The sequence below is a fragment of the Cuculus canorus genome, chromosome 15, assembly GCF_017976375.1.
Source record: "Cuculus canorus isolate bCucCan1 chromosome 15, bCucCan1.pri, whole genome shotgun sequence".
NCBI lineage: Eukaryota > Metazoa > Chordata > Aves > Cuculiformes > Cuculidae > Cuculus > Cuculus canorus.
Window position 1 is genome coordinate 7,433,269 of NC_071415.1, and position 16,864 is coordinate 7,450,132.

General features: G+C 58.9%; 1 protein-coding gene across 1 annotated transcript; it reads left to right on the top strand.

The window, feature by feature from the left end:
- The first annotated feature begins 4,045 nt into the window (after positions 1-4,045).
- On the top strand, positions 4,046-16,631 carry HS3ST2 (heparan sulfate-glucosamine 3-sulfotransferase 2). The gene is made up of 2 exons (XM_054081043.1): positions 4,046-4,561; positions 15,363-16,631. The coding sequence occupies exons 1-2, from the start codon at positions 4,134-4,136 to the stop codon at positions 15,979-15,981; spliced, it is 1,047 nt and encodes a 348-aa protein (XP_053937018.1). The 5' UTR covers positions 4,046-4,133; the 3' UTR covers positions 15,982-16,631.
- Positions 16,632-16,864: the final 233 nt, after the last annotated feature.

Genomic DNA, 16,864 nt, shown 5'->3' on the forward strand with positions numbered 1-16,864 from the left:
CCAAGTGCTAACAGCTGCCGCAGTGATGCCAGAACTTTTGGCATTGGTTGGAGTGGGAGAGAGTAATCCCATTGTGCTCCCAGAGCTTGGGAATGGCCAGAGCTCCCTGGATGTGCCCCATCACAGTGCCCACAGTGGTCCTGGGGGACGTGCAGCAGGTCTCTAGGCACCATCAGCCCTGACCCCCATCCTCGTACCCTCCTGGCCCCTTGCTGCTACCCACAGGGCTGGCTCAGCTGCATCCCTCGCTCCTCTGCTTACCAGCTTCAAAACACTGAGATGCTTTTTTTCCAGCTCCAAGACTCCTGACAGAACAGGGAGACACTTGAGCAGCAGAAGCGTTCAAGGACATCACCAGGGCCGTGAGGCTGGAGCAGCTCAGCGCCAGTGCCCTGTGGCACTGAACACCCCCCATCCAGGTGTGTGTACTGCTCAGCCATCAGTTCCCAGCACGAAGGAAGGTGGCAGCTTGTTAGCCCAGAATCAAACATATTAGATACAGAAAACTGGATTAACAATGACACTTGGCCCCTGAGGGCTTTTTCTGGCTCTGGAAAGAAATTCTAACCTTGACCTGTTCTGCCTACAACCTGAAGACATCAAGGGCAGAACACCACCTTTAATCTGATTTGCTATTTCCAGTATGCATTTTACTGCTTCTCTTTTACTCCTATAGGTTCCATGAGTTCATGGCACATACTTTCTTTGTGCGTTTCTGTAATAATCTTCTGATCCTGAAATTTCTGCAGCCTTTCTCTTCTTTTTTGCCTGCCCATCAGCTCCCTGTGCTTGAGATAAGCCCTTGGACCAGATCCTCCCTAGCAAACCTACTGAGCTGGGAGCTGCTTTGTGGTGGTTTTGCCTGCTGTCAGTACACGGCTGGGGGTGATTAGTGACTTGGGGGGAAAAGAGGTAGAAAAGCCAAGGGATGAGGGCAAGCTCCAGATCCCTTGCACGGTGTTTGTGTCATAAGCTCTGTCTGGCCACAGCCCCCATGGTCCTGGGAGCTGGGAGTTGCTCTGGGCAGCGTGGGAACAAGAAGCACAAGAGGCTTCCTGTGGCATTTGGAGATGATGTCCTGAGGCAAACCAGCATCCAGGACTGTGTGACAAGCTGCAACCGGCCTAGGAGGGACAGGACTCCATGAGGGGCGTCAGGGTTAGTGCTGGGCAAGGCAGAGGGGTCTTGATCTGCTTTGGTAAATCCCACCCCAGCAGGGATATCAGAGAGCCTGAGAGTGATGAAGTTGGGAAGGTGGGAAAGATCAACGTGGGAAGAGAGCCAGGAGAGGTGAAGAGGAGAGGGGGAACCAGTGGGACCCTGTAAAAGGAGCTAACGGAGGTGGAAGAAAGAAGAGAAAGGAGAGGAAGGTGCAAGGCTGGCAGCAAAACACAGTGGCAGCTCGGTTTCGGAATGGGGCAAGGGAAACAGAAGGGGAGGCAGGGCTTTCTCCAGAGCTCACGCCATTCCACCAGTCCCTGTGCTGCGAGGTGCTGGCTGATGAGAGGGTAGTCTCCTGCAGTGATTTGGAGGGCTCCTTCTCTCCTCAACACTCCAGCAGCTCCAGCTGCCACACAGTGCCTGGCTCTCCCCGCAGGGGGATCCCACTTGGGGCTGACTCCTGAGGCTCCTGTTAGCACGGGTGGCAGGGCCAGAGTGTCCTGAAAGCACCAGAAAGCTGTTGTTTATGTGGAGTGAGGTGTAAACAGCAAACATGTCATGGAAAAGATGTGCCCTGCAAAGATACAAAGACTGAAAGCAAAATTGTCAGCTTTACAAAACATTCCTCCTTTGCAAGCAGAGAAACCTGGAGGTGTCTAGGCATCCACACCAGCTTTATTTATCCAGACGCCTCTAATGTTCATGCTTAAGCAATGTGTTTGCTGCCAAGGTTGGATCACCACATGGAGGCAATAAAACTGCTAAAAATGGAAAAAACAACTTTTCCACAGATTTCGCAGTTTGTCATGGAGCGGAACTGGGTGATGGACACCTCCTGCTGCTGGACAGGGAGGCCACCAGTGCCTGCCCCCTCGGGTACCCCGGTTCCTGAGGGTACTCAGTGGCAGAAGTCCTGGGGGCTCTGTCAGTGCCCCCTCCCTGCTCAGTGTTGCACTGGTTCGGGTGGAGGGTGTATGGCCCACTGGAAGCACCAGATGTGGGTGAGTTGACAGCAGCCAGGAATAGCCCAGCTCCTCCACACTGACCCTGGATGCACGACTCTATCTCCCCACCTTGACCTCCAGAGAGGGGCTGGTGCCCAGTCCTCCCGGGCAGAAGCTGCTGCCACACAGAGCAGCAAATGTGGTACCAAATGCAAAACCCCTGTGGGTCACATTGGGGTGATGACATTGGCCCCGTGAGGACTCATCCCCCGTCCTGCAGTTGCAGAGCTCTCCTGAGCCAGCAGACTCTTTCTTCCTCAGGAAACTATTTTTAAACTCCGCGGGAGGCCCAATCCCTCTGCTCCCACACCAGCACAGGTAAAAGAGGCTGCAAAGAGCACTGCTTTTCAGCCGTCTTTTCCGTCCTCCTCTACACCTGCACTGAGTTCCTGGGAAAGAGGAAACCCATCCCCACCCTGGAGTGACTGCCTGGGAGCTTGCGGCATCCTTATTTGTGTTGGGCTGGCACTTTTTGCCTGTCTCTCCCTATTACCATCCTTCTTCCCAAGTAACAAGACAAGTAGTTTTCTGCAGCTGAACAAGCTTTCTGTGCTGAGAAAGCAGAGACGATGACTATTAATGTTTAAGCAGTGCTGCACGCAGCCCTTTGGCTTTAGCATGAGCAGCCAAGCAGAAGCCTGGGATGCCAGGGTGTGAGAGGGAAGGAAGCTGAGTTAAGCAGAGGGAACCGGGGGGGGGGGGGGGGGGTAGAGTGGGGGGGGTGGGTGTGTGGAACAACCTGCACCCCTGTTCTGCAAAAGCCTCTCGGTTTTCTCGGGTCAGCCTGTTTGCAGGGTACCACAAACCACGGAGGTGAGGCAGAGCATCCCCAGCTGCACAGAGAAATTTCATTGAATCATAGAATAGTTAGAGTTGGAATGGACCTTAAAGATCATCTAGTTCCAAACCCCTGCCATGGGCAGGGACATCCCACTAAATCAGGCTGGCTAAGATAACATCCAACCTGGCCTTGAACGCTTCCAGGGATGGGGCAGCCACAACTTCCTTTGGCAACCTGTGCCAGTGTCTCACCAAAATATAATTCTTACTCTTCTTCAAGCTTTTCCTTCATATTTACTGGTGGTCCCGCAGCTCCTGCTGCCCTTGCAGAGAGCAGAGACTGCTGCTGCCGTGTGGGGAGAGACTCCTTGCTCCCATGTTCCCCCTCGGAGGAAGGCGGCTGAGGGCAGCATCCCACCCCGCCCGGCTCGGCTCCTGCTCACACCCGCCCCAGTGCCGGTTCCCGTTCGTGTTCTACGGAGCGCACGGCGGTGGGAGGCTCCGCTCCCGGCCCCCGCTGCGGGGTGGACGCGGGTGCCCGGCCCCGCTCCGCTGTGGCTGAGGCTGCGGGTTCGGAGCTGCCCGCGGGACCGGGTGGGACGCTGGGCACCCCCCTCCCTGCGCTCCATCCCCCGCGGGGAACAGGCACCGCCGGGGAGGGATGCGAGCACCGGGGACCGGCCGGGGTGGAGCGGGAGGGGATGCGGGCACCGAGGACCGGCCGGGGCGGGATGGGATGCGGGCACCGAGGCGGGATGCTCGCACCGGGGCGGAGCCGAGCGGGATGCGGGGACCGGCCGGGGCGGGGCCGAGCGGGATGCAGGCACCGGGGCGGGGCGGGATACGCGCCTTGGGGACCGGGCGGGGCGGGGCAGGGCCGGTGGGGACCGAGCCGCGAGGGCTCAGCCCCAGCCCCGCGGCAGCCCCGTCCCGGCGCGGGGGCGGCCGGCGCAGCGGAGCGCTCGCGGGGGCTCCGGGCGGAGCTGACGTCAGGCAGACCCTTAAATAGCGCCGCCGTCGCCCGTGCCCCGCACTGCCCAGCGCCGAGCCCGGCGGGGATGCGCGGGGGCCGGGGCGGAGGGCGCCGCCCCCCGGGGCCGCCCGGCCGCGCCGCCCCGTAGCCGCGGGAGATGCCGGAGCGGCGGGGCGGCCCCGGGGGCGGCGGCGGCGGCGCGGCCCCATGGAGCCATGGCGCGGGGGGCGCCGAGCGCGGCGGCGGCAGCGGCGTCGTCCCCATCGCGGCGGCTGGCGCGGCGGGTCCTGGCTCTGCTGGCGCTGTCGCTCTGCTGCTCCTGCCTCTGCTACCGGCTGCTCCGCTGCGGCCCCGCCGCGCCCCGCGCCCGCTGCCCGCCCGCCCGCAGCGCCGCCGCCAAGAAGCTCCTGCAGCAGCCGCGACCGCGGTGCGGGGCGCCCCCCGCGCAGCCCCCGGCCCGCGGCGCCCCCGCCAACCCCCGCCCCGGCGCCAAGCGGCTGCCCCGGGCCATCGTGGTGGGCGTCAAGAAGGGCGGGACGCGCGCCGTGCTCGAGTTCATCCGCGTGCACCCCGACGTGCGCGCCCTGGGCACCGAGCCCCACTTCTTCGACAGGAACTACGACCGCGGGCTGGAGTGGTACAGGTGAGGGGCGAGCGGGGGGACCCTCCTCATCGGCAGCATCACCCCAGGCGTGGACCCCGCCCCCTCGTGTCCGGGGCCTGAAGCGGGGCGGATGAGGGGGGAACAGAGCGGGACGGGTGGAGGGGGTGGGAAAGGTGATGGGGGAGCGGACCCCACCCGGCAGCATCACCTCCGACGCCAACTCCATCCCGTCTGCCGCTCGTGTGAACGGACGCGGGTCTGGGGTCGGCGAAGTGGAAGAAGTGAGGGGGACAGGCGAGGGGGGAGCGGACCCCGCACGGCAGCACCGCCCCCAGCCCCGCACGGCAGCATCTTCCCCGGCGCGGACACCCCGGAATCCCCGTCCCCTCCTGTCTGGGCTCTGCGGAGCGGTACCTGGGAGGGTGGAGCGGACCCCGCCCTCCAGCATCTCCCCCGGCCCCGTACGACAGCAGCACCCTCGGCGCGGAACCCCCCGGCCCCTCCTGTCCCCTCCGTTACGCCGCCCGTGGTGGCGAACGCGGGTCTGCCGGCGGTGGCGGGCGGTGGGACCGGCTGCTTAGGGGCGTTTTCCCTCCTCTTCCTCCCGCCGTGCCGGCCAGGCTCGGTCCCCCCCCCCATCCCCGGGCGGCTCCGGGCTCGGTCTCCTCTCCGGGCGGCTCTGGGCTCGGTATCTCCGGCCGTGGGATGCGGCTGCCCCCGGGAGAGCCCAGCCCTGCTGGGAGACAGTGCCGCAGCCGGAAAGGAGCGGGATTCCCACGCTGTCCTGCGTGAAGGGGCGTCTGGAAGGCGAGTGGAAGCCTCGCCCGCGGGCGGCACGGCTGCCCTGCTCCCTGTGCCAGCAGGATTTATCCCTGGCACGGTGATAGGGGCAGCCTCCGTCCCCTGCAGCCTCCTCTCTGAACTCGGATAAGTGTGGCTCTGCCTGAGATCCCTGAGAATTTGCAGAGAACACTGAGTGTGTCTCCAGCAGGAGGTGGTGGGAGTTTAATTTAGAATCATAGAATCACAGAATGGTTTGGACTGGAAGGGACCTCAAAGCCCATCCAGTTCCACCCTCTGCCATGGGCAGGGACACCTCCCACTGGATCAGGGGCTCCAAGCCCCATCCAACCTGGCCTTGAACACCTCCAGGGATGAGGCAGTCACGACTTATCTGGGCCAGGGCCTCCCTACCTTCACAGCAAATCATTTCATTCATCTAAATCTCAGCTCTTTCCATAAAGGCTTTTATGGGGAGTACAGCAGCGCCGCAGAGATGCAGCAGGTGCTGCATGTGAGCACCATCCATGGGCTCATCTCTGGCCCGTGGCCTCGCGCTCGCTGCTGCCCGCACTTCACGCCCTGCTCTCGGCAGTGTTTGACCCAGTGTATTTGCTGCACTATTGTGGAGCGCTGTGGGAGCTCTGGGTTGCTCTCGGGCAGGGCTGCGGTGCTGCTGCTGCTGCTGCTGGGCACTTGGCTTAGGAGCAGAGAGGGAGCCGTGTGGTCCCGGGTGCCTGCGAGTGCGCCACAGGGGAAGACCACCTGGCACGGTCTGGTTGGAGCATCACGACGGTGGTGGGCAGCAGCCAGTGGGGCCATGCACCAAGCTTTCTTGTCTGTCTGTCTCAGGAATGGTTTCCCAGCAGAGATGTCCCCTGTCCTGGAGCAGGGCAGTGCTTGTCAGCTGCCAAACGGGTTGGAAGGCACCATGGCACAATGCTCGCTCCCAGCTCTGCTGGGTTCCTGATTTGTCTCCTTGCTGGGAAGGTGGGAGTCGTGGCTGTGGTGCTGGGGTCCATGTATGGGGAGAGAGCAGGTCAGCTGCGTTCTGTTGTGCCTGGGTCACAGCACACCCTGCAGCTGTGAATGTTCAGCTCTTTCCAGCTGTGCCTGTGGTTCGTGATGGGAGAGCCAGGACAGTCACGGGTGGAGCTCTCTGGTGCAGTTTCCCTCTCCTAAGGTTGTCCTGCAGCATTGCCCATTTCTCCCACCTTCGAGGAGTAGATGCAGCCGTGTCCTTCGCCTGCTCTCACCCTTCAGCAGATCCATCCCACCCCCTGCTCCCCAACACCAGATGCTGCTACCCATCCTGCGTCACCAAAGAGCAAACAGCTGGGAGCAGTCCTGCAATACAGAGTGTGAGGACGGGAGCAGCGGCGGTTTGTCTAACGGGCATCCACGGTAGCAGGATGAGTGATGGAGCAGGACACAGGTCCTGATTGGCGAGTCCCTCACTCAGAGGAGAGCCGCATGTGTTCAGCACCAGGCTGGGAAGCAGCCCCCTCCCCCAATCCTGAGCCAAGGTTTCCACACACAGTCCATCGCCCTGCCAGCTCTCCAGGCTCCCCTGCGCAGTGTCGGTGTGGGGGCCCAGGGCTGGGAGCCTTGCAGGCAGTGCAGGACTAAACCTCATGGTGCTGGTCCTGCAGAAGTGCTCATGGCTCCTTGCAGAAGACCTGGGGCTGCAGAGTCCAGCAAGGGCAGCGCTTGGGGGTACCTCTCTGAATGAAGGGAAGGGGATGGGGGACAAGACAGACCCTGCTTGGGGCACAGAAGGGCACCACAGGTGCCCCATGTGGTACTGGTCCAGGAGGTGGGAGCCTCCTGGCACATGCTTGGGCACTGAGGGGCTGTGGCAGTGGTCACTGAGCAGCTAACTTGCCCTGAGGTTCATCCTGGGCTCCTCCTTGGGAAGGGACGTGCCTGTGACCAGGAGGGATGGGTGCAGCCAGTGGCAAAGAGTGGCAGAGGCAACGGGCAGCAGCCAAGTGTGGCCGGGTGAGCAGCGTGCTGCCTGGGGCTTGGCTTTGCGTCCGGATCGATGAAGAGAGCGCGCCCGAGCAGTGGAGCCTCCAAATTAGTTCAGCTAGAACAATTAAATGACACTTGCCTGGGTTTATTACCTTTTTTCTTTTTTTTTTTTTAACTTCACAAATGTGCCAGAACTTAAGCACAGAGGCTGCTAATGTATAAAACGTGGAATTGATTTTCCTCCTTGCAAGTGGCGCAATTAACTGTGGAGCAGGTCTAACCCGCAGCGCAATGAGCTCCTGTCACTCCGCCAAGAGATCAGGGGAGCAGGGTCCTGCAGCCTCTGTGTCCCAGGCGAGGCAGAGCTGTCGGTGGAGAGCTGCCCAGTTGGGACCTCGGCATGGGAGGCTGCTCCTGGCCAGAGCTGGAAGCCATTCCCAGCTCCCAAGCGTGGGGAGCTGCATGGTGCGGTGGGATCTCTGCAGGCAGCCCAGAGCACAGACCCTTTGGAGAGTCAAAGGCTTCCCCCATCACAAGCAGAGATTTTGCTTGCAGATGCCCCTGGCTGCTCTGACAGCCATGTGCCCAGTCTGGTTCCATCCTTCCCATTTTGTGCCCTACTCAGGAGCTGAGGGACCAAGTAGCTCTTTGATGCAGCTGAGAGCAGTGTGAGAACTGAGCCCCTCAGATGCTCCCAAAACATCAGCTCCTGGTTTTCCCCACTTCCCCATCACAGTGGGTCTGAGACACAGGTGGCTGAACCAGTGGGAGGGGACACCTCCCTGTCTGCCTGTCCTTCTGGCTCAAATGTGACTGCTGTTCTCGTGGTGCCTCCTGTGTGCCTCATGGTAGCTCCTGCCACTGCCTGGGCAGCCTCGGCTGCCTTGGCGCTGGGTGTTGGCACGTGTTCTGGAGCCCCTCTGTTCTCCCCATGCCCAGCCACTGCCCAAACCCACCTGCTTGCCCGTTTCAGACCCAAAACACCCATGACGTTCCCAGTTCCCATCAGCCTCTTTAATCCGCCTCATTAGCTACGGTTACACTACAGGAAAGGTATTTTTAGCAAGATCTGTTTTAAGGCAACTGCAACCAAACAGGCAGCTCCTGGGGAATATCGACCCATTACCAATCTGGGACTGAATGTTCAATACGGAGCTTTTCCCGCTGCAGGTAGCGCCTGCCGATAACCTTCAATATTTTCCAGAACACAGGGAAGGCGGTGTTGTTGAATTTGCAGTTAACTCTGAACAGTGACTCTGTAATTACAGCATCTCGGAGCGTGCTTTTCCTCCCTAGGATTCCTGAGTAACCCCGAGTCAGATGCTCCAGCGTTGTTTTCACAGCAAGGAGTTTTTCCTAGCAGGTCTGGCTGCAGGCTGAGCCTGGCCCATACCTGGCTCCACTTTGCCTCTGTCGCAGGAGCTGAGCCAGGAGGCACATGCTGGCACTGGGGAGAGCCCGTCTGGCTCCGGCATGGATCTCCCTGCCCAAGAACTGTCCCAGGGACAGCACTTGGGCCAAGCCTGGGCTTCCCAACGTGTGGGTGTGACAGGTCCGTGGTGTCCCCGCGCTGCTGGGGCTCTGCCCTGTGCCCTCATGCTGCCTTTGGTGTTGGGGCACATGCGCAGCATCGCTTGCCTCTGAGCAGTGGGCGCTGCAGCTGCCCTGGGGAGTAGAGCCAGGGAGCATTACTGTGTGGTCCCCATGTCCCTGCAGAAGGGAGAGGAGGGAGCGGGCAAACCCGACTCCTGCACTCCGCCTCACTAATTGCTCTCTGCTAATGGCCAGGTTGGCTCACACACAAATGGGAGCCCATTAGGCTTTGCCCAACGACACAGGCTCTTTTGTGGGCTTGACTGACAGTGCATTTTGCTAAAGTTAATGAGTAAGAAGAGAGGAAGGCTGCAAGCTTCAAGGATGCTTTGAAATTTCCTTGACTTCAGAGAATGCGCTGGCTCTGAGGAACGGGTACGAAACCTCTGGCAGAAGCTTTTGTGTGAGCAGCAGCATGTTCCCTGGTCACTACCATGCCTCAGTCCTGCCCTGCCCTGCTCCAAGCAGGCCCTGGTGCCACAGAGACCCTCGCTCTGGCCCTGGGGAGCTTCCCCTGCCCAGGCACTGGGAGACATACATGGAGGTGAATCCACACCAGATCTTCCATATTAATGATGCGTGTTCTTACTCTGTCTCCCTTGACCTTGTTTGTAGACACTGCAGTTTGTTGTAACCTTTGCTTTGGTTGCAGGAAATCCAGCTGGTAGCCTGGCATGACCAAGGGCACGGGTGCTTTGTGGAGCTGACAGTGAAGGGTGCCGGTCCCTGGTGACCCTGGGTGTCCATCGCAGGGGTCGGGCACTGCCCAAAATATCTGCTGTGGTGTGTGCTCTGGGGACAGGGCTGTCTGTCTCGACCCAGCAGTAGAGGCAGGGTTGGTGAGCTGGGCTCTGCGAGCACCGCACTGGGGAGCCCTCACCTCCCACTGCTTCCCAGACACGTGGCCTTGGGCTTTGTCAGACCCTCAGTCGGTGCTGGACAGTTATTTAGGAGGGTGGGAGTTCCATGTTGGCTGGTGTGCGCGAAGGGCATCGCGGCGTGCCCTTCAGAAAAGATTTTGTTGACTTTAAGGACACTGTGAATCTCTGGAGCATTTAAATGATTAAAAATGAATCAGCAACAAAGTTAATTACTGCCTGCACACTGCTTTTATGCATTGAAATGTCCCTCATTAGCTGTCTGTGAGCACTGGCGTAAACTCTCTGAACATAAACATTTATTAAAGGCCCGATCCGTCATTAAATCTGGGGCTGCCTTAGTGCGGGGCGGTGGCAGTGGGGATGTGGGGCTGGCGTGGCTCCATGGGCTGGCATTTCCATGGGACGGACGTGGTGCATCTCTCAAACTGTGCAGACTGTGAGGATGTAGGGAGCCCACCCTGATCAGCACCGTGGGAGCCAGCCTGCTGCCCAGACCCATCGGGGTAGTGCTGCAGCCTCAGCGGGTCAGGGGAGGGGGTGCGGCAGCAGCGTGGGGGGACCCGGGTGGGGGGATTCCTCTTTGCCACATGAACTCCTCACAGGGATCCTGCACCACAAAGCACCAGCGGTGCAGCTCTCGGCCAGGGCGTCCCTGTGTCCTAGACACCCACTGCAATGTCACTCATCTGGGAAAAGCTTTTTATCTTCCTCACACCTCGGTTTCTCATGTGCTTGACCCAGTTTTGCTGAAACCTCCAAGTAGATTTGCTTGAGCTTTCATCTACTGACACCATCCGCAGCCCTCCGCCAGGCGCAAGCTGGTGGCGGCTGTCAGCTGCGTGCACCCGTGGCACAGCACAGCGTGGCACAGCGTGGTGTGGCTCAGCACAGCATGGCACAGCACGGCACAACGTGGCTTGGCATGATGTGGCACGGCACAGCCTCCTCCGTAGCGGGCAGGGATCTTGGGGCTGGATGCTGACTCTGCAGCAGTTGTGCTCGCTCTGTGTTGCCAGTGGGATTCTGCCTGTGCCTTGTCCTGCTCCTGCTGGGCAGCATTGGGGGCAGCGTGGAGGGCACACGGCTCCGGACGAGGGTCAAAAAATGATGTGGGGGATGACCTGCTGTTGGGTCAAGGTGGATCAGTCCCGCACTCCCATCCTGACACCAGTCTGCTCTCTTGGAAGAGTTTCTGTGCTCGTCTCCAGCACAGTGAGCTGCAGCTGGAAACACGCATACAGCCCATCCTTCTCCCAGCACTCTGGTGCCACATGGAGCAGTAACCTGCAGTGCTGCTCCACCACCCTGTGTGCCCCAGCCAGCCCAGTCCCCCGTGGAGCCAGGTGCTCGCTTGTGCTGAGGGATTTGGGCTCCAAGCCCAGCGGGCTCCCCTCTCCCTGCCTGCGTGCAAGCAGCATCCTCTGATGCAGCCGCTGAGCCTGCGACGTCAGCGAGAAGAGGGAGAGCGCACAACCCTTGTCACCAGAGCAGGCACTTGGGTTTTTTTTTTTGCCAAATTAAATGGTTTGTTTTTATGCTGATGAGTGGATGGAGTCCAGGATTACGCACATGTCAGCCTCCAGTCTCTGAGGAAAGCCCGGGATGTCCCTCGCACTCAACGAGCTGCAGCAGGCAAATATTTACCCAGGAGCTGCCCCGCTCTCCTGTGTGCTCCGCACGCCGGATGGAGGGGCAGGTGCTGTAACGGGATTATCGGATGGGTGCTCTCCCCACGCATACTCATCTGCAATATCTCAATCATCTGATGACTTTTTGTACGTGTTCCTCCCTGGGAGAGTGTTTCACGCATGTTCAACATCAAAGCAGTGCAGCCAGTGAGGGAGCACATGATTTTTTAATGTGGGAGTGTTGTAGGGGCTGCGGGGTGCCCAAAGGCAGATTATGAGAAAATTAATAATTCAGGTCTAGGAAAGGTGCTGGGGAGAATTTAACCTGTTCAGGGCAAGGCGCTGCCTTTGCACCAGCACAGCCGCAGCCGGGCCAGGCTCTGCTGCTGCCGCCCCACAGCTGTGGTGCTGCCCAGGGACGTGCCAGCTCCCAAGCGCCGTGGGGCACGGTGACACTGGCTCAGACATGGGGGGGACAGCAGCGCTGAATGTCCCTGACGCGTGTCCCCTCCCCAGTAACATTGGAAATGCAGCCTCTAAATCTGCAGGTCGGAAGGGAGCGTTAATGCCTGTATCCAATGGCGCTGAAGGACTTTAAGAACTGACTAATTGGAATGAAAGTAATCCCTAATTCAGGAGGAATTAGTGCTGTCTCTCCAGCCAGAGCTGTTTGTTGAGCAGGGATTGGGCTGGTGCCGGAGATGCTACCACACCCCCCGTTTGCCAGGCAGGGCCCAATGCAGGGGAAGGGTCTGTAGGGGCACCTGAAGCCCCCGACATGCGGACTGACCCGGGGAGCTGGGATGCCCCTGGTAATTAAATGCCCACATTGGTCAGAGCATCAGCCTTCTTGGCAAGAGCAATGAAAAGCAGGTGAGGTGAAAAGCCTGTGGCTGCTGAATGGAATCCATGGGGGATGAGGGGGAGCCGCGTCCCACTGTTACCACAGGAAGACGGACCCTTCCCATACATCCCTGGAGCGATGCCTCTGGTCTTGCCACTGCGGGAGAGTGTGGGCAGCCGCAAGCTGGCTACCGCGAGCCTTGACACCTAAATGTTCGAGCCTTGGGCTTAAAACTCTGTGACATGCTATTTGTATGCAAATAACTCCGTGAATGCTTGAGTCCGAAAAATATCATTTTAAAGTCACCTGTAATTAGGTTTGCAATGCATTTCCCCGCTTGTGCAGCTCTGGGGATCCCGCCGTTAGCGTAAAGATGAATGCCAGGGTGACATTTCTCCCCCTTGCACGGTTTCACTGGTGATTTATTTGTCTATTCGGGTTGTGTTTTGTTGTCTCAGCAGTTCAGGAGCAGCAAACACTGAGAGTCCATTTAAAAAACAACAACTCTTGTCTCATCTCAGTAATTTACTATGCAGAGATTTTGCATTTTTCATAATGGATTAGAACCTGTACTTTCATTTTTTGAATACATGGACCTAATAGCTCACGTAATGAAAGCCTAACAAGGCTGAAGATGAGCCATTAATGAAACAGCAGTTTTATGATTCTCCACCAATATATTGTAGTAGTGAATCGCTTATAAAGCTGTCCCGTGCTGATTTATGATGGAACTTGTTTGTGATATGAAGACACAGCCGTGGTGCCTGCCACTAAATTAGCATTTCCTGACAGTCATTAAACAACAGGAATCATAATCGGGATTTACGAGGGTTGAAGCGGAGCAGTGGGAAAGGGCAATTACGCTATGTCCACGCTCAGGTATCTTTGTAAAACGGCCCTGTTAATTTCTAAGAACTAATTAGCTTGTTGTCTTTCAAATGAGAGAACTGATCAAGAGTGCCTGAGTGCCAGGACAGGACCCCCAGCCTCTCGCCAGCGGGGCAGCAGGCAGCAGCTCTGGGGCCACATGGGACATGGGGACTGTGGTCCTTTGCCAGCATCCAGGAGAGGGGCCAGCCTTGGCCATCATTCCCGGGAGCTCCCAGCAGCCTGGTGCAAACTGCTGAGCCCGTCTCGTCAGTATCTCTCTATGGGTCTCTTCCAGCTGCTCATCAGCTCTGGACCATGGTCTCTCCCAGCATAACTTTCACAGGGAGCATCCCGGGTCCCCGCTGCCCTTGGCACCTGCTGCTGCCCCTGCGATGCCCCAGGTTGTCCATTGTGGTCCCCCTTTCACACAGGATGTTGTGGGCTGCTGTTGTATCTCCTCCTGGTCGGGTCTTTATCACCACAGAGCCAGCCCCAAAGCCAGGGGCTGTGGCCATGTTGTAGGGATCCTAGAGGTGCCTGGTTTTGGTTGCCAGACCAATGCAGCTCTCGGAAGCAGGCGTGTTGCCACATGCCAGCGAGGCCATGTGGCTATGGCGTTGTGCAGGGTTTATCCTATGAATAAATAAGTGCCTTGCTCTCTCCAGCTGAATTGCTGCAGACAGGGTTGCTGATGTTTTCTTTCCCTGACTGCTTCTGTCCCGAGGCCTCGCTGGGTTATCCAGCCATCCACAGCTCCAAGTTTATTAAAGTAACTCGCACCAGCTCCTCCCCAGCTCCTTCCCGGTCCCCTTGCAGAGATGCGGCCCTGCAGGGCCAGCCTGGAAGCAGTCGATACAGTGGCGCATCCCGTGCAGATTCTGCAGGAAGGCTGTAGCTGGGGTGAATGCCCCTTCCCCCTTTTCAATGCATCACTTGCTGAGCCCCAAAGCACCTCTCTGGGTCCAGGAGGGGAGCCCAGAGGGCTGCTGCATGCCCAGAGCTGTCGTGGCAGCAGCGTGTTCCCTGGTGTGGGTGCTGGTGCCAGCCAGTACCTGCAGGGCTGATGCACCCAGCCTGGTGCTGGCCACATCCCAGCTTCCAGCTCTCCCTGCACTTTCATTAGGTGCTCCCAGCCCGGGGATCCGCGGCACCATGGATCTGGCTGCGATGGATTTCATAGTTGACTCTAGTAACGCAAGGCCAATTTATAAATCTTTCTATCCCATTAGTTTTTATTTGATTTGGATGTTCACATGTCAAAGCAAATGATTTGATTAGTGCTAATCGGGGATGCTACGTTGTCCCCAAGGCTGGTGCTCCCTCCCTGGCCTTGCAGCCCAGCTCCCTGTGCCAGGAACAGCAGGCTGGATACAGGACCCCAGCTCAGAGCCCTTGGGCCAGATCAAGCCCTGGCAGTGTGGGGGATACATGAGGGGGCACGAGCTCCTTGCTCCATCCTGTCGGAGGAGCAGCACAGCACCCAGGGCCATGTCCATTGCTTCCCATGGCTTCTCGTGGTGGTGGCATACAGCATTTTGGCCCTGGCAGCCTTTGCCATCCCTGGGCACAAGGGCTGCATGGAGGCAGCACTGATTTCCTGCATCTCCAGGATGAAGGCACAGCGTGAGGGGGCTGCCCTCCTGCTTCTGGGCTGGCACCTTCCTCTGCCTCGGGTGTGGGGAGCAGGGGGCCTGGGGTACACCCTGATGCGATCAGGAAGGAGAGATGCTGAGGGTGCACCCTGATGCTTTCGGGTAGGAGAGGAGCCACTGTGATTTCTTTTGCCAATGGCAGCTGGTAGGGATGGTGGCTGAAAGGCTGAACAGAGGCTCTTGCAGAGCCTGTCTGTTGGGTAATGCTTCTGAGGCAGTGAGTGGGGTGGGTGGCCAGACCCGCTCCCCTTCCCAGCTGCAGGCTGAGCTCCGGTGCGCTCCATAAATTGCTGACAACTTTGCTGTCGATGCGGACAGAGTGGCTGTGGGCACCGCACAGGGTCCCTGCAGTCTGGCTGTGCCCTTGCCCTCCATCTCGCCTGGCTCTGGCCTCCCTTGGGATCCGAGTATCTCCGCTTGCCGCTGGGCCAATGAGGCTGCTGGTTGCCCCCATTCTCTGCACAGGGTGCCCTGGATCTGGGAGGAGCACTGGGGAGGGAGCTGGGCCTGCCCTGTCCTGCCAGAGGGGACACCTGCCAGCCCCACACCACAGACACCACCTCCTGGTGCCACCTTGTCCCAACTCTTCCTCACCATCAACTTCTGCTTCACTCACAGGAGCCTGATGCCACGAACGCTCGACAGCCAGATCACGGTGGAGAAGACCCCCAGCTACTTTGTCACCAAGGAGGCGCCACGGCGGATCTTCAACATGTCCCGAGACACAAAGCTGATCGTGGTGGTGAGGAACCCCGTCACCCGCGCCATCTCGGACTACACACAGACGCTCTCCAAGAAGCCGGACATCCCCACCTTCGAGGGGCTGTCCTTCCGCAACCGCAGCCTGGGGCTGGTGGACACGTCCTGGAATGCTATCCGCATCGGGATGTATGCCGTGCACCTGGAGAGCTGGCTCCAGTACTTCCCCCTCTCCCAGATCCACTTTGTCAGTGGGGAGAGGCTCATCACAGACCCAGCTGGGGAGATGGGCAAAATCCAGGACTTCCTGGGCATCAAACGGGTTATCACGGACAAGCACTTCTACTTCAACAAGACAAAAGGCTTTCCTTGCCTGAAAAAGTCGGAGAGCAGTGGCTTGCCTCGCTGCTTGGGCAAGTCCAAAGGCAGGACTCACGTGCAGATTGACCCTGAGGTGATAGAGCAGCTTCGGGACTTTTATAGACCTTATAATATCAAATTCTATGAAACAGTTGGGCAGGACTTCAGGTGGGAATAAGCATCCAGGAGCAGAGCTGCAGTGACGTGAGGCTGCAGTCTTCCATCAGAGGGGCCCCGGAGAGGCTGGACCGGACCCCACTGCCAGCCCATCCTGCCCAGAATCCATGAGCAGAGGCAGGCAAGGGGCTACCCCGGCTCTCAGGAGTCTGGGATGATCCCAGGTGAGCAGAGAGAAGACACAGAGTCCTGCTGCAGCCACTGAGGGATGAGTGCCAGCAGGCACTGCCTATCTGGACAGGCCAGCAGTGCTGTGGCTTGATCCATGGGGTCCCTGGGGCCACGGCGATGGCCCCATCCTGCAGCCTGTGCATGGACTGCTCCAAGGCACGTCCCTCCTCTGTGTCCCAGAGCAAACAGGGAGCTCCCGGACACCCCCAGCTGCGGGCAGTGGCTGAGGGGCTGTGGGGCCATGTCCCACCGCGGTGCTGGGGCGGGCAGAGCTCTGGCTGCTCTGCTTTGCCTTCCGTCCCTTGAGCGCAGAGTGTAACCATGAGGACAGTGAGGTGTGTCTGCTTGAACAAGAAGTCTATGAAAAATGTTGTATCAATATTTTGTCCTGTGAATAAAGCACAGAATCCTGCTGTTACGGGTACTTAAGTGGCACTAGTGTCCTTGGTCAGCATGTCACCCCTTTGTGTAAATAAAGGTGGCTTCCACCGGTCTGTCTGCATGGGCTTTTCTTAGGGCAAGGCTGGTCCCGTGCTGTGCCACTGCCCATGCGGTGCTGCCGGGGCCGTGCAGAGCCCCACTATGCCCACCAGATCGGCGAGGCAGCCGGGCACAGTGCTTAGGGCAGGACAGCATCTCAGCCCGGCACGGCGAGGAGGGGGCCAGATACACAGCCTTGCGCAAGGGCGATGACACCACTCGGCAGTGCCAGA

Coding starts and splice junctions, on each gene's coding strand:
- HS3ST2 (XM_054081043.1), top strand. CDS start 4,134: ATGGCGCGGGGGGCGCCGAGCGCGGCGGCGGCAGCGGCGTCGTCCCCA. Junction 4,562..15,362: donor CGCGGGCTGGAGTGGTACAG/GTGAGGGGCGAG, acceptor CTTCACTCACAG/GAGCCTGATGCCACGAACGC.